Source organism: Taeniopygia guttata, chromosome 1A, assembly GCF_048771995.1.
Source record: "Taeniopygia guttata chromosome 1A, bTaeGut7.mat, whole genome shotgun sequence".
NCBI classification, from domain to species: Eukaryota; Metazoa; Chordata; class Aves; order Passeriformes; family Estrildidae; genus Taeniopygia; species Taeniopygia guttata.
The window spans coordinates 29,276,143-29,298,593 of record NC_133025.1 but is presented as its reverse complement, the minus strand read 5'-3'; the positions used below and the strand labels follow the sequence as shown (position 1 = coordinate 29,298,593).

General features: G+C 37.4%; 1 protein-coding gene across 2 annotated transcripts in view; it reads left to right on the top strand.

Moving 5' to 3' along the window:
- Positions 1 to 22,451, top strand: part of NELL2 (neural EGFL like 2) — a 132,711-nt gene that overhangs the window by 50,052 nt on the left and 60,208 nt on the right. For both annotated transcript variants that reach the window (XM_032744686.3, XM_032744694.3), the window contains exons 10-12: positions 3,148 to 3,239; positions 5,585 to 5,687; positions 8,612 to 8,740. In XM_032744686.3, the coding sequence (XP_032600577.2) occupies positions 3,148 to 3,239; positions 5,585 to 5,687; positions 8,612 to 8,740 (324 nt within the window). The remainder of the gene's footprint in view (positions 1 to 3,147; positions 3,240 to 5,584; positions 5,688 to 8,611; positions 8,741 to 22,451) is intronic.

Here is a 22,451-nt window from a genome sequence, read left to right as displayed (position 1 = left end):
CTGTCAGGAGGCAGAAGGAACATTCTGTTCCACACTACCTGGGGCATGGGTGCCAATGTCTTAGGATGAAAGGGCTGTAGAAAAACGTTAGATTTGTCTTTCTAGAAATCTTTCCATATGTGCTTAACACTCACCTAACCAGACAAAGTTTTTAGAAACCTCAGATAGACTGTTGCAAATCCGCCCTTTACTGTTTGTCAGAGTGCCTCCTTAGTGGGCAGTGGAAGAAGAGTGGGCTGGCTAGAGAGTGGGAAAAAGAGGCATTTGTGGCATCACTAGGAGAAGAAAAGACAGCATACACGGGCAAACTTATACCACCACTAAACCCCCTGGTGTCTGTCATGATAAATAAACCTGGAGCCATGGTTTTAAAAAGGAATGCCCCTTTTGAATGTTGTCAGTGAGAGCAGCAGTCCATAAGAAGACATGCTAAAGCTTGTGCTTAGATTATTCAGCTTAATAGGTTTTCAATTTAGTTTCAATTAATTATTTTTAATTGGGCATTTATTGTTGGGTCCTCTCTCTTTTATCAAACATAGTTTGGTCACTCTATGTAGATAAGTCCCTGATAAACTGGAGACATTATAGCCTTGCTGGCAAAGCCACATAAAAATGCTTAGATAGTTTTTTTAGGGGAGTTCAATGGATGAGATATAATTTTCTGTGCTGCATGGTGGCCAAGTGTTGTGATTTTGGAGGTGGGCTCTGCTTGAAATTTCTGGCAACCACAGAGGCTTGAATCATGCACTCTGCCGCTATTTTCTAAACTTTGAGGAACAATCCTTGGGTGCGTGAAGATACATGGGAAAGGGCCAAGGCCCATCTGTGCAGAGCCATCTCTCACAGACTCAGAATTTTTAAGTGTTTGTTTCCAAGACTTTATGGAGAAGAGCTGATTTTCTTGTGGAAACCAAGTGTTTGTGATACTGTGTCACTGCGTTAGAATGGCTTCATATGCAAAGACTTCCAAAGCCTGTTGGTGAAATAAAAAAATATCTTTATGGTTTCACACTACTGGATGTGTCCTTTTGATGGTTCTTCTGTGTATGCTGTTTTCTGTGTCTCTTCGAAGAATTGGGTTTGTTGCCATTAATAAGGAGACCGGATTCAGTGGACTATTCTTTGAGGTAGTTTGTTGTTTTATTTTTTTTTTTTAAGATTCCTGGGTAGTCTCACTGATATGTTGAGAGTATTTTGGCTTCAGGAGCATATTTTCTTCTAAGATAGAATGACAGTGATTTTGATGTCTTCTGCCTTTTCTCTGAACAGTCATAGTCTGCCTGTTGGGAACATGAGGATGTGTTAACAGTTCATTGCCATTGTGTGGTCCTCAGGCAATGCTGTACTGTATTTTTTCCTGTCACAGGTAGTTGTTCTTAAACTGAAATGTATGGGACAAGGGAAAGGGCTTAATATTTGAATTTTTCAGTTTAGTGTCATGGCCTGTAATGCATAGGAGGTGATATATATATTACTGGGTGATTGTCTTGTCTTGCCTAGATTCAAGATCTGCTAGTTGGTGGTAAACATTTATATAGAATTATTTCATATACTTCCTCCTAGAAGAACTTGTTTTGGGGAGAGGAAAGAGACACAATATTGAGCTTTTATGACTCTTTGTGAGTCACACACACTGCCTATAGTGGGTTGACCCTGGGTGGCCTCCAAGCAAGCCCTCAAAGCTGCTCTCTCACTCCCCTCCACAGCTGTATAGGGAGGAGAAAATGTAACAAAGGATTAGTGAGTTGAGATAAGGACTGGGAGAGCACTTTGGATGCTTATATCACACAAGGTAATTTATATTTTATAACATAATTATAACAAATATTTTTGAATTTCAAAGCCCCATTTTTGTTGCTTTACCCATCACTTACTTTTCATCATCAGTTCCAAAACTTTACTTTTTACATGATGAAGTAATAAGAGCTGCAGGTTAAAAAAGAAAAGTAGAGCTGAAAATAAAAGGAATAATACTAATTAATATAGGTCATTCCTAGTAAAGTAAAAAATAAATTAAACAAAAAGTCTTATACTTTTAGATATTTTTAAATTGTCTACAAATTGCAATCTCTTTAAATAGAATGTCTCTGTGAAAGTATAATTGATTTACATCTCCAAATCAATGGTTAGCAAATTAGACATCTAACATGTAATCTGAAACTTGAAAGTTGTAACCTACTCCTGTTATTTCATGATTATGCTTACTTGATGAGCCTTGACTGTGTCCTAAGCAACAGAGACAAACATCTGATTTTCTGTACCTAGCAGTTATGTTACTCAGCCTTTATACTTTGCATAATGTAATTGCAGTAATGGACCCATTAAAAAAAAAAAAAAAGGCAAGACAGTTTGCTGTGAAAATGTTTTATGTAAGTCTTAAATACTGGGTAGGAGTTTTAGTGGGCAATCCAGCATGAGCTGTGTCAGAATGCAGTTGTAAAACCTGGTGCTGCTGGGGTGCAGGAATGGCGCCAAGGCATGACAAACACCAATCCTGGTGACATCCATCTGTCATTTGATTATTGGAGACTTGATCGTAGTTTTGTTGAGAGATAAAAAAAGACAATCACGAGTACAATAAAATTCATATACTTTAATATGCCTTAGCAGTAATGATAAAGAACTTGGATAATCAAGATACAAATCTGCAATGTTTAATTATTGGTGTGGGGTGGTGAAACATCAAAGGACTGTGGTTACAAACATGTGACTTCAGTGATCACCCTTCATCATGCAACATTCCTCTTCAAGAAACTAATTATGTATTAATGCCACTGGCTCTGCTCTCACAGCTCCATTTTCCTGTGCACCCATGAGCTGTGTTGCAGGCAGTCGCCTTTCTTGGTGTCACCTGAGACACGTCTCTTCTACCATCACAGTAGCTATCTGTGCTCCATATTGCTTCAACATCCTTCACCTTTCTACTGACATGTGCTTTTTTGGGTACTCTGTGGGGTATTTTTCTCCTCTAATTTTTTTGCTGATGATATCCAAGAGTCCTGTGGATAGGTTTAGAATATTATTGCAGCCAAATCAATCTTTTCATTTTGAAATGCAGTTCTCTTTAAGAAAATGTATCAATTCTATAAGCAGTGTGTCAACACATTTATACAAAATCATTGTGTTGTTTTCTTTTTCCCTCTGAAGCGGTGTGTGTATTTGAAGGCAGAACCTACTTTGAAGGACAAAGAGAAACTGTGTACTCAAGCTCAGGGGACTGTGTTCTTTTTGAGTGCAAGGTAAGAATACTCTTGATGGAATAAAAATTCTTGCATGTTAGAAATATCAAAGTCATGCTTTTGAAAAATAGGTGTACCTCAGGAAGTGACAGACAAGACATCTAATAGGTCCTGTGTTTATGTTGTCTGAGTTCCACATCAAATTTTTGCAAATAAATTTACTTTGGATAGCTGCAAGCTTTGATGATACAGCTTGACAATCAAGCGGCATTCTTTCTTCCCTAAGTACTGTCCCCACAGTCAGTAATGAAACATCAGCAGATTACCTTATGTTTCCATCTGCAGTGTTATTGTTCAAAATTATGTGCTCAGGTGTAAGAGATACACGAATGTGATGGGGGCATAGTTTGAAATTTAAGATCATTCTTAGAGGAAAAGCTAGAGGGAAAAGAAGAAAAAGAGCTGGTACACCAGGTATCTGGTATTGATGGAAATGGGGTAGGCTTACAAAGAAGAACAGGGAATTCTTGTCTAACTGCTGTTGATTTTAATTTCTATGAGCTTAATTGTTGCAGTAGGTCTTTGAAACCCTTTTTGAGAATGGCAAGGAGAAGCTAACCAGGAATAACTGGGAATTCAGCTGTAGGCTTTTTAGGGCTATGAGCTTGTATTTTCAACATGGCACCCAGGACATGAATTTTATAATTAGTCAGTAGATATGATTAGCAACAATCAAAAGTTATGTGATGTCGCCTTGTGTTCCTTGCAGCTGGCAATTACGATACTGTATGAAAAAAAATAGCCTCTGTTGGCTGGGCTAGTCTGTGTTTTGTTGATTAGACTTGTTTTCTGATAGACTGCCTCACTGTCTTGGTACAAATAATAAGCAGCGACTTTAGCTGATTGAAATGTTGCTTTTTCAGGGACTGAAGTACACAGAGTTTCTGCTGAACAGCCTTGTGAATGATAATTCAGAGCACAAAATTTGTAAACTTTGTTGATCAGTTAGGAATTCATAGATGGGCATTATTTTATTACTATCAGAGTTCTCATAAAAGGATGTAATTAATGACTTTAAGTCAAGAGGTATTAATAGGAATGGCACAAGTACTGGTTTCATGCTTGAAGGATTATAATAATGTTATCAAGGCAACGTATGGAACTTTTTCATTTTGTCTGGATGTAATTAAAAACATCATGTTTTGTTTTCATTGCTGCAGTTGTGCATGCTATAGGCATGCACTTCTCTGTTTGAATATTATAAATAAGTGAATGAAAAATTATCTTCCGAATTAGAATTTATAAAAGATTAAAATTAAATCTAGACCACCTTAATTGATGTTATTTCTATCAAAGGTTAATTTAGTTTATGGGATTGCTGGGTTTTGTTTGTTCTGGTGTACAGCACATCTCTCTCTGGTTTGCTTTATTGTATTATCAGATTAAGGCTGATTTCTCTGTCAAGATTGTTTAAGGTAAAGTTTCAGCAGTCATTTTGATATTGGCCATTGTGTACATGTTCATCTTTATATTTCATGCTTAAAGAGGATTTCAAATTAAATTCTAGACTAATAATAGTACACATATACATAAAATGGCATATGCATTATTTTAGATGTTTTTCTTGCATGCAGAAATGCAGGGTCTGAGTTCATTGAAATCTTATTTTAACTACATCACTTATTTTATGTCAGATGCCTCTGAGGGACGTGTTTGGTTTGTTTTCTTTCTATGCCCTATCATAACTAGAGCACTGCAAGACGCATTATTTATGGCCCGAGGGAGCCTAAAGGTGGTACACCTGTGGTAGCCAGGTTGCTAAGGCAAGCATTTTGTGTGGCCATACTGCAGCAATTTCATGTGAGCTGTACTGAGTGCCTGAAGATCCTTAGACACCATCTTGTGGTGTTGTACACTTCCAGATGACTGATGAAAGCATCTCTTTCCTAAAAGGGACTTGGTGCCAGTTTCTTTCATTGTTACTGCCACTGAAAACAGTGAGATCAGAGATACAGAAGTTTGATTTTACTTGCTGTATATATAACAAGCTTCTTCAGAATATTCATTATGGGGACCTTTGACTCTGGAATCCGCTGCCTCAGTTTTTGAGAAATAATTGTAACTCTTACAGGCATAATCCTGAGAGAAACTTCTGAGGCAAGTTACTTGACAGCTAGGATAAGAGAAGAATGAGAGCTGTTGCCACACTTCTCCTTGCTTGAAAAAATTTGAGTGTAGGAGAGTTCCTAATGCTTTTATTGTTCTATGCTGTCCTCTCAAATGGCTTTTGAAGGTACCTGGAGTTTGGCCTAGGCATGGGTTTGTGTACATCATAATACTGAAACTCCACTAAAGTTGTAACTTCCTTTATTTCACAGTATTAATCAATCACCTCAATTTAACAGGACCACAAAATGCAGCGAATTCCAAAAGACATCTGTCCAGCTTTAAACTGCCCAGAATCTCAACAGATCCCCTTATCTCACAGTTGCTGCAAAGTCTGTAAAGGTAAGGTAATAGCAGGATATATATAAGCTCAGTGTAATTTTTCATTCTTATAAATGACAAATAGACTTTTTTTCTCATAATTTTCAATAAGACACTCTTATGCATGATGATCACTGTAGATCTTGGGAAGCTGAATAGGTAAAAACTGCACTGTGACATCTGAAAATTGTTTGTAGAATGTTTAATAATGCAAATTCTGGGAAATAAGTTTTTGTATTTTATTTCAGCCAAAAATGGGTGGAGAGTCTAATAAATCATATATATAATTAGTGATTTTTCTACATTTCACCCACTCCAGTGTCCAAATTAAATAGTTCAGACAAATATTCATGTTTGCCAGCATCTTTCTGGGGTGCTTTGAGGTATCTCTTTCAGAGAACTCTTTGTGCTATGCAGTTGTTCAAGCACGTGAGTAACTTGTTCACCTCTCTGGGGTTGTAGTCTACATCTGTAAGCAGAAACTTTGGGAAACATTTTTGTATGCTGTGCACCTTTGTGTGCTACACCCAGTCTGATCCTTACCAAAGGAGAGGTATGTACGAAGTGCTCTGAGTCCTTGGCCCACCCTTTTGATCTGAACTAACACCAGTATCTTCAAAGCTATTAACATTTGCATCTTCAAGTGGCTACATCTTTCTTCTATAGCTAAATAAGATAAATTGATACCTGGCATGAAGGAATGTGTTAGGCTCTTGGACTGATTTCAGGTATACATCAGCAAAGATTGCAGCTATGGCTATTTCTGTGCTACTCAGCACAAACATGAAGGATATGATTAATGACATCAAGCAGAGGGATAAGAAAGTAGAAGAAAAGACCTTAAGAGAAGACAGGTCTTCAAGTCTGTCACAGTCCAAAAGAATTTCCTAATGATAATTTTCTATAAAATCTTCAGTATCTTAGAGAAAAACTAATGTTTCTTGTGTTTGGTACAGCTAGGAAATTGTAATATATGTCAGTTGAGTGCTTTCTGAATATTTTCAATCCTCCCTGAACTATGCTATTTCGGCTTCTCAAGAGGTGAGGAGATTATTCTTTAAACAAGCTGCTCTATTAGTCAGCAGCATGTATTTTGTCTATTAATACAGCTCTGCTGTATGAATGTTGAGAATCTTAATAATAATCTATATAAAAGCCCTCATGCTTTCTGGATGACATTTATCATCATAATTACTGTCAAAATCTGATACAATCCAATACAGACCAAGAAATCCAGAAATAAGCCTCTTGCTTTTCCATGAACTCAGGATTCAATGAGGAGGGCAGCCAAAAGCCATGGCCAGAGGTGGCTCCTGATTCACACACTTCTGCTGTCATCAAGGAGTACTCGAGACCTTCTTGCACAGTTAAAAGTGTAGAATATTTTGCTCCTTAATGTCCTGTGTTAAATGCTATCATTGTGGTAGCTGTGTTGAATAGTGATGTCTGAATGACATTACCTAAGCATACCTCTAGGCAAGAGAAACAACCCACAACAGGAGGAAGAAAAGCATTAGCCTGTCATATCACAATAGGTCTGTGATGTTTCTATCCTGTTGTCTCTGGGTCTCGGTACTAAAACATTTTGTCTCTATGGGATCTTCTGCTTCCTTTTCTTCTTTTGCTTCATTCTGGCTTCTTCACACTGTTCCTGAGCTGTCCAAGTGCAAAAGACTTCTTTGACCTGACCTACAAGCATCTCTGCTGCCACTGTCCCACTTGTGATCCTTGTTTACCTAAGTTTCTGTGAGGTTAGGGTTAGAAGCTCTTTCACAGCAAAACATGAAGCAGAAACCAGGTGGAATGATAAAATTAATATTTTTTACTGCCGAAAAATAATTTTTTTGCTATTTTGCAAGAGGCTCGTGTTGCAGCCTGATGCCAACTTGCATTCTAGAGCTGTTGCTGTTACAACAGTCCTGATCCCCTGAGCCTGACCTACATTCCCAAGGTCTCCTGTGGTTGTGAGAGAATAAAGTAATTATTGGAAAACACTACTGATGCTTGATCAATTAATGCTTTAGTGAAAGAAGGAAACTTGAAACAAATAAAATTAATGAGAAAACAGGAAAGGAGAGAAGCTCCTCCACACCTTTATATAAAGATCTGGAAACTGTGGAAGCTTCAAGTCAGTTTCCAGAACCAGCTAATATTGTTCAAGAACATAAAATCATTAAATTTCATGAGAGCAAAACAGAAGAAACTTTAAAAGAAACCTATTGAGTGGAAAGGTTCAACCTAAATGTTCCAACCTATTTTCATAGTCTTAAACATTTATAATTAAAGTACAATGTAAAATGGCCACACTCAGGAAAAAATGGAAAAGAAAAAACAATAAAATAGGAATGGCAAACAGGTGAGATTTAAAAATAAAATTCTCTGTAATGGAAAGAATGATGTAATAAGGGAAGAGTATTCAGTTAGTGGAGGAAGGGAAGAGATAGGGGAAGAGTAAAGCAAAAATAGTCAATGTTAATCAAAGACTTTTGGTTAAATATAGAAGGATTTTATAAATACACCTGGGAACTAAAAGTGCTAAAAGTAATATCACTAGCTGAGTTTCTAAGCTGTTAAGCTCATTTATAAATGTACAAATAAACAAACAAAAAAAAAGAAAATGACAAGAACTATATAATTAAGACATGTCCTGTAAAAGTAATTAACAATGACAAGGAGACAGTAAGGGGATTTAAGCAAGCCTTCTATCCAGCTGCTTCAGATCAGTGCTATAACCTGAAATTGAATTGAAGACCTAGAGACACTCTGTTCTGGTGGCCTTTACTATTCCTCTCATCCATTTCATGCTTGGTACAATTTACTTTTCTCTATCTCACAGACAATAAAAAGGTATTCTTTGACCCAGCTGAGAAAAAGATAGCACTGTCAGGTATGTTTTGTAATCCCTGGATTCTTTTTAACCCTCAATCATGCTTGTTTCTGTACAGGCCATGACTTTTGCACTGAAGGACATAACTGTATGGAGCATTCTGTGTGCCGAAACCTAGAGGACAGAGCTGTCTGTAGCTGCCGAGATGGCTTCCGAGCCCTTCGAGAGGACAATGCCTACTGTGAAGGTGATACCTTGTGCACAGGCTTAGCACTTCTGTGTAAATTACTGTGGGATGAGTCTATTAATTCAAAAGCTGTCAAAGGGATAGACATATTCAATACAATTAATTAGATGTCAATCAACTAAAATAATCTTTTCAATTAAGTTCTTTAAAAGAAAATATAAAAAAAATCTGATTAATATGGCTGAGGTCTTGAATTAGAAACATGCTTCCATAGGAAAATTTTCCTTTTTTTCCATGGTATTCAGATATCTAGGCAATCTAAATTGAACCATTTGAAAAATGTATTAGTGTAATATTTAGTTTTCACTGCTGCTTGTTCCTATTTCTCTCCTCAGGAAGTAAAAAATGCTATTGATTAGATTCTAGTATTGTTAATCACACTGAGTAAAGATTGACAGTTTGAGTTGCTCTATTGGTATCAGGGAGCAACAAGCTACTTAATCAGAAGAGAATCATCTGTACAATCTAGCATCATCAGGTGAAAGGAACGCATCCCCACTCCAACAGTGAAAGTCAAAGTCCTCTGCACAGTCTCCCAGTGTTGGTGCTCACTGTTGCTCTGCCTTATGAAAACCCTGATTCTGTAAACACATAATACCAATGTGCTGTCAGGCCATTCTCACCATAAAGCTTGTGTTGGCAGCAGAGTGGGCTTTGACAAGTATGCAGTTCTGTTCAGATTAAATTGAAAGTCAAACATCTGTGAGGAGATGTAATTTAAGGTACTCTGCATTTCCACCTAATACCTGCATTATTCTCTGGTGATGTACAATAAATGGGATAAATTGAGGCCTTTTAAGATTGTTCCTTTGGCTGAACTCTACTGAAGTTAATGCCTGCAGCTTGCTTGACTTAGTAGCTGCATTAACGTCAATGGGTATACTCATTCGTAGATTCACATTTGAGAATTTGTGGCTGTAAGAGCATATAATTAATTCAGCTTTATATGAATCTCTACTTAATTTTTATGGTAAGCCTTCTGATGTAAGTTGGTTTTGAGAAGCAGAACTAAAATTCTTCCAGAAACAAATCCCTTGCCCCCCGTCATGTTCCAGGAGGTATCTGACATCAGGACCTGCTGTGTAGCTTGTAGCATCAACTGCGTTTGATCCCATAGTCCCTGGAGACTGCTGTGGCTTAGGCTGTGGATCTGTGTTCCTGGGAATTCATCAGCCATTCCCTATTTTCGGGAGTCACTGGAGCAATGGAGTTATGGTGAATTTAGGGGCTTTAAGAAGTTTTTTTCCTGCAGCTCTATTGTCACTCTGCCAAAAGAAAGCAAAAAAACAAATTACACTTTCTTGGTGATCTCCATGTCTCTCACATTAGAGTCTGTTGCTTTGTGTATAACTTGCCAGGCATGCCGTAAGCAAAATAAAACAAACTTTATCAGCACTGAGGGTGAAATGTTTGATGAGGACACAGTTGATTATCATATGTGAGGCTGATGCATTCTTATTATAAGAGGATTTATCAGTTTGTGCAGTACCTGATTTCAATATGATTATCTTCTGAGAAGATTTCTCGGCCCAAATGTTTCTTCATGGGCAAATGACATTGATTTTGGTGGTTATCATGAATCTGCTTAACTTCTTTCAGAGAACATGCATAAGTGAATAAAAGATTGGGACATGTTATTTACATAAAAATAATAGTTTTGCTTACTACATTTATAGGCATTAAATTGTAACTTTAAGATATTCCTGATCCAGGAACACTCACCCATGTTGAAGGTAATGGGAGTAAGTTACACTAGGAAGATGTGCCCACATGAGCAAAGCTCAAGAGGCTAGGTCATGTCCCAAGAGGTTCTCCCTGCCTGAGGTGAAGCCCCTCAACAGGCAAATCATCCTGGGTTTGCTTCTGGTTCCGCGCTGTAGCTGTGGTGTCGGCACCATGCTTCAGTTATGCACAGTTGGTACGTGGGTCCAGACCTGCCCTTGATTGTCCATCCCTGACTGACTGAGGTCATGTGCTGGAAGGATGGGAAATAAGGCTACAAATTAAAACTTCAGGATTGTTTTTGTGGAAGGGACAGGGAACTGAAATACCCGTTTCTTCAGAGTTATGCTTTTTCAGTTCCTGTATCCCTTTTTCAGTTCAAATGTCTCTTTGAGCGGAGGATTTTATTTCTGGAACGAGACTCTTATTTTATATACTGAACTAACAAACAGCAAAAGGCACAATGGCAGGAGCGTAACACCAAGTCTTTTCAGAGTCTTGTGCCTCATCTTGAGAGGCTGAAATGGTCCCAACCTCCCTTTCTCAGTGGATACCCTTTCTTCACTCTGCTATTATTCGGTCTTTAATTGCAAGCAGTGCCAGGTATAGAAATATCGAGTTAACACAAAACCTTTCTGAGAAGGCTTTTTGTAATGGCTAGAGCCCATAGATGTGAGAGCTGTTTCTGTGTTTGCACTGCTCAAACTCCAGATATACTGCAAAATTGGATGTCATTGGCTCTGTGTTAGAGCCAAGTTTCACAATCCTGATTTGTGCTCTAGCAGTATCGAAATGGAAAGAATAAACAGAAGTAATGATGCTCCCATTTGCAGAACTTTTCCTTAATGAGAAGAACAAAAATAAAAACACTCAAAGCTGGTTTCAATGTGGGTCTGGAAAAGCTGCATAAATTTTACCTGAATGATGTAAGAGTTTGGCTTCTGTCCTAGAATGAACCAGAGCTTTTCCAAAGCTGTGGGAAGTCTCTAGATACTTTTATGGTGAATAACTTCGTGTTATATTATAATAATTGTTAATATTTACATCACATTTAGTTTTCCTTCAGAGTACTGTGTAAAGCAGTACTTAATGAATGGTCTTTCTTAATTTACATGCTGGAAGCCTTATTCAAAATACTTTTAAATCTATTTTCTGCCTCAGGCTATTATGCAGTTTGAGATACTTTGTGAGCAGGTTGTGCATGGATTATGCTGTGCTGCCCCAGTATAGGTGCTTTTAATACAGCATCCTACCTAACAAAAACAGCTTACTAAAACAGGTATTCTGGTGGAGTGTAATTAGTTTTTTCCCAAAGCTACATCTGCAGTACTCTCAAATTGAGGATTACCCTCTGGAATATATTTCAAAGTATATTCAATACCCACTGCTTTTATGATGCTGTAGTTATACTGAAAAGGCTTTTCAGGATAAAGGCTGTGACTCTTGGCTACCAATGTAATCTGATGCATCTAGAGGAGAATATTTCAAGTATCGCTCTGCAAAATCTGATTTCAGTTCAGAAGTAGTGTCAAGGATTGCTGATTGAATAGAGAGCAGAGGAAGCTCAAGAAAGAAGACAGAAAAATACAGTAATTTTTGTGGAGACCGAGACAGAACATGGCCTGAGAAAACGGTGTTATTGACTTCTTTATCAAGAGGATTTTGCCTGATGCAGAGGCTATTTTGCATCACATATCTATCTTGGCTGTGATAGAGTTAAATTTCTTCATAGCAGTCTGTGTGGTGCCGTGGTTTAGATTTGTGATGACATTCTCAGCAGTGAAAACAGGAGTGCAGTGTGGCTGTTTCTTAGAGATTGGTCAAGCATCAGTGGTGGTAGCTGGAGAGTGGTTACCTTTGAGTCCTTTTTTTCCTATTCCCCTTCGCTTATTTTATGACATCAAAAATGTTTTATTTATATCAGCTCATGAGTTTTTTGTGACTTTCACTCTTTTCGTTAATCCTTCCATCCCATTGAAGGGTTGAGCAAGAAAGAAGCTGCTGGGTGCTAAATTGCTGACCAGGGTCAGCCCTCTACATGTAACAAATTTATGTTATGGGTGTGTGGACCATGATGTTTATTTTTTGGTATTTGGAAATTTAGTTGTACTATGTACACAGTATACAATATAGTTAACTTGGAACATTTTTTTTATGAAACAATTTTCAATTTATATTCTAATTTCTTCTTTCTCCTCAGTAACTCTTCTAGTTTCTCTGCTCTTGTCATGTTTGTCCCAGTTTCAAGTGTAGGAGATGAAATTAGACCAAAGGCTGAATGACTTTGTCTGGATTTGAGAATTACATCAGCTTCACTGATGATTGTCCCTTGAGGGAAGAAGGTTTTCAGCTGAGAAATATGCTTTTGAATAAGCTTGCTTTATTTGAATCATTGTCAGTGAGGGAAGTAAGCAGTCTTAGAGGAGAAATCGCCTCTTTCCAGAGATTTCTGGAGCACGTCAGAAGTGACCTTATCAGGTGTCCCTTAGTACACAGTTGCATGTTACTATTCTGTTTGGAAAGATTTACTCATTTATCCATGTGTATGCTTAAACATACTATTAACCCTCTTCCCCAACAATATGAATATTGCACTTCTTCACTTACCTACTTAGTACAATCTGTTGTTAATCTTCTTGTTAATCTTGTTGGTTTTAACTACTGGATTGTAAAAATAAAGTACATTTTCAAAATTAATTTGACTTCCACAGATTGTAGTGAAAGAAGAAATCTTATAAAGGATAAATAGTTACAGTCAAATTACAGCGGGATATGTGTTGCATTGTATTGGCCAAGTAGAGATATCAACAATACACTTTTCCTTAAATTAAGTGTAATATTGGGAAAGTGTAAGCAAGAGACTTCCATAATGGAGATAGCCCTCAAAGTATTAGAATATATTCTATTAAGTCCTCTGAGTCTTTTATAGACAGTGCAGAGCTATTTGCTAGCTGTCTTCATGGTATACACCGGGTTTTTTTGAGTAAGAGTCCTACTTAAAAGCTCTACAGTACTGTCAGCTTTGTGAACCTGGGAAGACTATTCACACTTCCCTCTTCAAAGAAAAAGTAGATTTTGGAAGTGAAATGTGTCAATAGTATCACATATAGCAAAGAAATAAAGATTTCCATCTCTGTCAGCTGGCAGTTTGTTTGGGTCAGTACTTAGTAATTTGGAGTTGGATTGGGAAGCCAATCAAGCAGAAAGAAAAACTTTCACTCCAGGGGGGAGGAATTTTATTTCCAAATTTCTATTAAAAACTAATTAAATGGCATTAGTATTAAAATTAAATAATAAATGGCATTAATATATTTTTAATATTTTTTATTGTCAGAAGCACTAAGTGTCATCTTATTTCCATCATTATGTTAGTGAGAAATCTTAATACTAGGAATCAGAAAAGCAGTTTTAATGTGTCAGTGTGTTGGAGTGGGACCAATCCTTCTTGTCTGCCGTAGCTTCAATTAAGGAAAATAATAAAGTTTATCCCCAACTTAAAGTGCAGAAGCAGTATCCCTGACACCAGTTTATAAATTGTGGTTCATACTGAGGTAGAGATTGTGCCATCACTTGTAGCAGTGAGATAGTTGGTATGTGTACAAATTATAGGATATATTCAGTGTTACTTGATTTTGTTTACTTCTACATTAATTATGCTTGGAATGATTCTGTCATTCAACCATAGCCAGGATTGAGAATTATGTTACTGCAATTAAGAAAAAACCAAACGGCTGAAACTAATCATATGAAGGAAGCTTCTTGAAAACTTTTAAACTCGGCTACTACAATCTGGTAAGGAGAGGTTTTATTACACTGAGAGCAGTCCTTTTCCGCTTGCAGTACAAACATATGATGTAATTTGTCTTCAGATGAGAAATTAAGATGAAAGTTTCCATGCAAATTAAGTAGACCTGCAAGCAAAAGAGAAAAGAAAATAAAGCCTTAGTGTTCTTATTTTACTTTCAGTCCAGTTTTCACTGTTGGCTGGGAGTTGACTACTGAAAATATTAGGTGCTTTTGCTGTGCGAAAAGTACCCACAGCCAAATAGTTGTGTTTCTTTTGTAACTTTTAAAACCTCCGTCTAAAAGTGCAACATTTCTTAACAATGCATAAAGGCTGAATTCCCAAGAGTTGTAAAAAAGACACAGAAATGCCTTGCATTAAAGCAGACTGAATATAAAACAAATATTCTTTCAAGAGTGCAGAGCAACAGCAGCCACAGTGTTTCTATCTGTTCTAGTACTCATAACTAGCTTGGCACAGTTTGAGAGTCAGCTGAGTTGTGATATCAGCATTTTTCTGTAGAAGAGGCAGTAATCTACCAGGTAGCTCACAAGAATATGCTGCATGGTTTAGAGCCAAACAGTCTAACCCACACACAGGAGCCTTACCACTGCTTGCAGGTGCTGTCTTTACTGTCTTACAGTAGGGAGTTTTAAATACATTGGTATAGTACGATCTGTGCTGTGTCTTCCTGAGAAGAACCCAATAGATATTTGTAATCTCTGTATAAAAATATTAATGCTCCTTATTACCCTTTTAAAATAGGGGAAAACAAAACCACAGTGAGTAGCAAGTATTTGAAATTCTTGACATTCACAGTTCAAAATGATAAGTTGTCATACTTAAATAGGAAAAATATTATTGTGAAATTCAGATTTAAAGGCCTATTTCTAACTAAGTGCTGTGCTGAAGAGGTTTGGATGATGAGCTGGAGTGCCAGTAAGTTGTTCTGATTTTCAGATTTGACTAATTAGTCATATACAAAATCCTTTTTATTCTCAGTATGCAACTGTATCAGACAAGTAATTTGGTGCCTAACAAAAGGCCCCCTGGGATGCTTTTATGTCTGACAAATAACTATATATAATTACTTTTTCATCACAGATACACTACTATATGAATTCTAAGGTATTAAATAGTAAGAAGATGCAGTTTGCCAAATAAAATATTCCATGATGGCAGACAGTATTTATTTTCAAAATTTTCCTGTGATATGTATTTTTAAAACTACACATGTGTGAAGTCCAGTGATGTTTTCACAAGACTGAGATAAAGACTACAGTTTCTTCCAAGAGTCTCATATTCATGAGTGACTGTTGAGCAATATCTCCTACTGCATGTTTTAACAAGGACATTTTTATCTCAACAGTCTGTCTTTCTTTCCAAAAACTGGGGCAAGCTGAAATAAAAACAACTCTTTGTACTGTTAAAAATGATATTTCTGAAATGCTGTATTGTTGTATTGTGTCTTTGCAAAGCTATATAGAACTTTTTTCAAGGAATGTAGACCTTGAGTGACTTTGCTTTTATTTCAAGTATTTTTTTTGTCCTGATGGCCTCTTCACAGGCTGCAGGAGATGGACAGAGAAATCGTGAACTTAAGCAAAGATCAGAGATTTAAAATAGTATGAAGGGAAAAGAATCAGGATGTGTACAATATGTATGTGTTAACTGTGCATTTTAGTTAGGGGCTAGGAAATAACATGTACTGTGTGGAGATCTAACAGTTAGAATTTATTTTTAGTCTAATTAATGCTTTATCAGTTTAATCAAGGTATAACAACATCTTAGTAATTTGCTTACAAGAATGCTAACACTTAGAATCCAACTCACCTAGTTTCGCTACAGGTCTGTTAATAATTTGATAAAAATCAATCTACACTAGTAAATGCCCAATTCTTCTTACCCTCCCTAATCGTTGCTGCATGAGTTACTAGCGACCAAGTTCTTTTTTGAGAACAGCATGGTGGAGATAATAGAAGGTTATTTTACTCTTTTCTTCTTGGTCTTTGTGTATGCTTGAGGTAATTTTTGTATGCTTTAACTCAGTATGAGGGGTATGTTCTTATCGTTGATTCACAGGGCTAGATTAATTGTGATTCCTTAGGTTCTAGTGCTTTTCTCTTTGTGGGAGGAGAGACACATAGGTATAGAAAGGTAGACAAAAATAAAAGTAATAAGACTTCTCAAGAGCAAAAAACAATTTTGGACGTAGATTGTATACATGTTACCTCTTGATGATTTTGCTGTAGGGGCCAGGATTTTTACTGGCTGTTGGTAAAATCAAAAGCGCAAGGTGTAAAGAGAAGAAAAAGTTGAAATTATCTATGGAGGTTAGGACTGATAACAACTATGGTGGTGCTGTCAGCTGGAATAAATAATGTGAAAAAATACACACAATTTTGAATGAAGTTGATGGTTACATCCTTTGTGGAATATGTTAGTTGTAAAAACTGCTGCAGTGGATTTGATAGAGCAAAGTAAAACTAAAGTGCAGTGGTTGTTTTGTGATTGACTGGAGGTAACAGTAGTAGTTAAAACCACAGATTTGAGGTGATGGAGAGTCTAGAAATAGTAGTGGGAGGAGGAGGAGCAAGGTCTGTGCCAGAGCCCCAAGATATTTTTTCATCTTAGACAGCAAGTGAGAAAGGATTTATACAAAAAGAGACGCATAGAAGATAGTGTTATGGAAACCAAAACACAAGATATGGAAATCAGACAGTAGGTGAAAATGAAGGCAAGCTGAAGAGAGTAGGAGCTTGGAAATATGGTCAAGGAAGTGTGAGAGACCCTGCTGGGAATATTTTTATTAGAGCAATGAGCCAGGAAGTTTTAGTGTGCTAAACATTTGAGCAGTTGGGAAGGTAGTATGTTTGGTTGCAGAAATAAAAAAGCCCAATACTTTCACAGATCAGTAAGCTGGTGGGATCTTGCTTCTAAGTTATCCTCTGTTCTTCTTTTGAGGAGTAAGAGCTGATGGGTGAAGGGATGGGTTGAATACAGGAGGAGAGACAAAGTGAGCAAGATCTGAAGGCAGGACTAAACGTAGTTAGAAAGTGGTTGCAGGAGGAAAACAGCAGAGAAGCTTGATGTCAAGAGGCAGAAAGTGAGAAAAGTAGGACTTGTTGGTGGAGGGATGACAAAGAAGAAGTAAATGGGCAAAACTTATTTTCCTCTGTGATCCTGTTCCAGGTGCAGAATAGGTTATGTTTGCTCTAAAGGTTTTAAATCCTCATTTATCTTTTTAATGGTATTGACTGCTGTGATCAGTCACTGTTCATTTTCATAGTCCCTTAATTGTTGAGTAGCATCTGCTGATTTTGTGATGCCCTTTTTCTAAGTCAGGGAACAGAGAAGTCTCAGTTCCATGCTTGTCTTTCTGTAAGAGTCAGGTTGGTAGGATTAAAGCTAAGGGCCTGAGAGGCCAATGTTGTGATCATTGTTACTGGTATACATCCTTGGGATTCTCAGCAGAGAGACCCAGGATTCACAGAAGAGGGTGCTGAATGCCATTGCTCTTGCTAGCGGAGCCCTCAGATCAGGATGAAGGTGTGCTGATGAAGTTGTGTGAGTGGTGAAAAAGCATGAGCCTCTTGAGCAGGTGCTTGATATTTATAGGCTGTGAAAACATATTTTATTAACATAAAATCCATTGGGGTTTTATTTGTTTTATTTTAAATTGTAGGTCTAATCTACTCTGCTCTTGTATTCAGGGTAAATTTTAATGTGTTTATGAAATATTTTTTTTATAAATAAGGCTTTTCATGTTCCTGTTCCCTCTCTTCCTGGGTACTTAATGTTATTTGTTGCAAAAAGTCCTGCAAGAGTTTTAGCACTTCCCTTAAAACTTGATAGTGTTTAACACCAGTGATCTCCCTGGCTGTGATATACCTTTCTAAGTGTGACCAGGGAGATCACTGGTGTTAGACACTATTGACTTTTAAGAGAAATAGCTGGAGGCAGGACACTATCCATAAAGGATCTTCAATTCTGGGAGTAGCCTCTTCTTATAACAGCTGCTAATTACTGACTTAGTACCAGACTCATTTGTTCTGGCAGCCTTTTGTGGTGGATAAAGGCAGTAATGTATATAGAGAGGCCTAAGGAGAGGCTTTGTTTGTGTGAGGCTTTGGCCAACGATGATTTATGGATTGCAGGTCAAGTTCTGTTCTTATTAATGGGATTGTAATATATAACTAGGAATTTTACTCTGGGGAAGCAAACTCATTAGGGTGCAGAAAAAAGGGATACAGGGAAACTGTTCTTTGGTTATATATTTTGCATAAATTTTGAGTGCTTGGGGGAATAAAGAAAGGCAGGTTTTTCTGGGGGTTTTTTTTCTGTTTTTGATGTTTTTGCAAGTATAAATAAATCATTGAAGTGCAGATTCCAAACACTTTTGCACTAACCAGTTTTCCCAGAGGTGCCCCTTTTATCTGTTCCACTGGGAATAGAGCAGGTTGATGATCTCCATGACTACACTGTTGTCAGTACATCACAGCTGGTGGCTCAGTATCACATCACAGACTTGAAGCACACAAGTCTTTATTGTTGAATGTGTAGAGCCATTGGAGTGGTGCATTCATCCTATTGAACTGACTTCAGTATCTTATTGGCTGAACAGTAAGACCTGAATATGCATTAATATGCTAACTAGGCTTTTTGGCAGAAGGAAATTAAGATAAATTTTGTAGGATTTCTTAGATATGGAAATGCATACGGTTTTCTGTTGTGCATTTTATAAATAGGTGGCATGCTTGTTTTGGCCAAGGTAGAGTTAATTTTCTTCACAGAGGCTAGTACAAGCCTATGTTTTGGATTTTTACTGAACACAGTGATAATACAGAGAGGCTTTTGTTATTGCTGAGCAGGGCTTACACAGAGCCAAGGCCTTTCCTGCTTCTCCTACTGCCACACTGGGGAGGTGCCAGGGGGGTTGGGAGGAGACACAGCCAGGACTGGTGACTCAAATTGACCACAGGGAGATTCCAGAGCATGTGACACCATGCTCAGTGTATGCACTGGGGGAAGGAGGAGGAAGGGAGGACTTTTGAACTTTGGAGTTTGTCTTCCCAAGGCATCTTTAGATGTGATGGGGCCCTGCTCTCCTGGAGATGGCTGAGCACCTGCCTGCCACTGCAAAGCAGTGAATGAACCCCTGGTTTTGCTTTGTTTGTGTGTCCAGCCTTTGTTTTCTGTAATCAACTGTCTACATCTCAATCCACAAGTTTTCTATCTTTTATCCTTCTGATTCTCTCCCTGATCCCACTGGTTGGTGAGTGAGCAAGTGGTTGCCTTGGGCTTGGTTGCCAACTGGGCTTACACCATGACTGGCTACACCAGTGTTTTCAACCAGTAAACAGGATGAAGAGGCTTTTATTTTGGTAGCTTTGAAAGATAACAGATGTTGGGCTCGTTCCCTGCCCTAGTTCAGCACTCCTTGATCTGTAATACCTAAGTTCGCATGTGGAGTGCCTAAGGGGAAATGGAATTGCAGGCTTTTAGTGTAGTCAATCTGTGTGACTAGTTGTCATTTGACTGTTATTTTACCTTTTTTGTATTAATTATCTTTATCTAGTATAAAAGTTGCAAATTGTTTGTAAAAGTATCTTCTTATCTGTTGTGTGTCCATGGTATAGAGGGTTTTTAAGTACCAATGTAACATAAGCTTGTGATAGTAGTAATAACAGTGGGTTGGGTGGGAGTTCTGATTTCTAGTGAACATTTAAAAAATGTGAGCAATTTCTTTGCAAATCAGTTTGAAAAAAACAGTACATCAGATTTATCCAAATATACACTTCAAAGTTAGCTTGATCAGATGTGGGTTGAGTTTTCTTCCCTATTTTTTTTTTTTAATCAGCTGAACAAGCAAGGTTTTGAAAAAAAAAAGACTATTATAAATAAAACATTTTTCAAAATCTCGATATGTGGTATGCTGGCAAAGTGAAAGCTTTTATTTAGAGCACTTCTGAATTAGGAGGTTTGAACCAAAGGAGCTTTGGCTAAGATTTTCCATGCAAAATAAAAACCGTTGGCATTTGGGGTCTCCTGTGGCTATTTACCTTCCAAAGCAATCATTATTATAGTTTTCAGAAAATTATATTTAATGGTTCTGAGGCTTTGGATTTTTAAGTAGAATTTTCTGAGGGTGCCAGAGCTGGCTTCTAGGCAGTCTGTTGATGCAGAGAACATAAGACCTCTACTTACTTGAAGACTGATGTTGTTACTTAAATACAAATCAACACAATTAATTTAATATGGAGTTGTTAACTGGAATTATGAAAGACACAAGTTGCATCATGTGTTGTAGTGGCTGGGTCATATGTTGTAATTGCTGGCTGCTTTTGTGGACTACATACTTGTGTTTCTGTAGAACATCTGTAAGTCAGGAGATCTGTGCCCTATTCCACCCTCTGTGCAAAACCAGCTGTGGAAGTCCTATGATAGCTTCACTTTTTTGGTGTTAGATGAAGTTCACAGAACGTGTTTGGAGCCTTAGTATGCTCACTGTGTTCTCTGTAAATGCATGCTCGCTTGTGCCAGTACGCGTGTACGTAAAAATTGCAAGATTATCTTTTCTGAATTGGCACCTTAGTACGCCTGTGATTCTCTTATGCCTGCAGAATTTACAAGGTAAAGAGAAGGAAACCAGCCAAAGTACATGAGCCATGAAATTCTTTTGCAGTTGACACCTTCATGTCTGGTAGCCAACTGCCCCCATCTTCTCCAGCAGAATCCATGGGCAGAGGGCCTGTGGAAAATTCATTTTCCAAAACTGAATGAAATTAGGAACTTACTGCAGAACTCACTACAGAATCGCAGTGTATCACACTGTTTTGTACAGGAAGACCAATTATCTTCTAAGAATGCAAAGGGAGGAAAAAAAGAGCAGTCAGTGAGTGCAGTTGGTAAATTCCTGTTGATTTAAAGATACCGGGAAGATAAGAAATGAGGGATAAGCATACAACCTAAGCAGGAGCAAAGTGCAGGAGTTAATAATGTTGACATTAGGCATCATAGCATTAAGAAATTACCCCGATTTGAGTTTATATATACAGTCTTTTGTCTTGAGCTATCATTAGACTCTGCAACAAGATGCTTTTCCATACAGAGATTTTATTTTCAACACTGAAACCATAAACATCAGTGAAAACAATAAATAAATCAAAACAGATGAGCAGAAAAAAAAATCAAGCCAACAATCCAGCCATTTGATTTTTATCATACTTTGGTAGCAAGGTTCAGTGACACACTGCATGACAATATAAATAGGTGTACTGAGCATCTCAGTAATGATGTCTTTATCATTACTATTACAGGAAAAGTGTGCTACTGAGCACTTCAAAATTAATATAGCTTTTCTTTTTTACAGTATAATAATACTGTTCAGAAGGGTTTATTTTGTTATTTGTAATGCTTTCTCTGTTTTACTATTGAATTGTAACCTGATACAAGAAATATGTCTAATTTTGAAGCCCAAGAGAGTACCAAAACAAATTAGGTTTTGAATTACATGCCTATAGTAATTTATGTTGGGAGTTTTTTCTAGGACCTTATACTGCAACAGGTGTTCTGCCCTAACAAGTATTTTATCAAATTGCATTTTGTTCTGTCAGAGCAGATATTTATATGAATGAGAGTCTCACAGGTTCCTTTCAGGTACAGTGTGTATATGTACCTATATACATATGTATGTAGAGATTTGCAGGTACAGATATATGTGTTTAAATATATTTTAAAATACTGATTGACTACTGTATTGTTTTAAGAGACATTTATACTAATTTTTAAGGTCTTCTCAGATCCTACTGTGTTCCTTACAGTTTCTTCCAAAACAATAGTTCCTGTTAGATCAAAGGCATGTAGTGTGCGTACAGCTGTGTTTTGTGTACTGATGACTGAGGTGACTGCACATGATGCAGTGATGGATGCCATTGCAGTGCTGAGGTCATTGGTCAGTTGTTTGGAACCATGGGGTTTTTTTCCCCTTCTGTTTAAATCATAGGAATAATATCAGAGGCACTTCAAAAGGAAAGCTGTAAGGCAGTGTAATCTTCTTTGTAACTCCACTAACAGCTGTTCACAGAAACTCGTGGTGCTTCTCTTGTTTGAATATTTCAAGCAGTTTTTTTCAAAGGAGAAAGACAAAAAGCTTTCCAAAATGCACTGGCATTTAAGTAGCTCTTTAGTCTAGCCCACTACTGA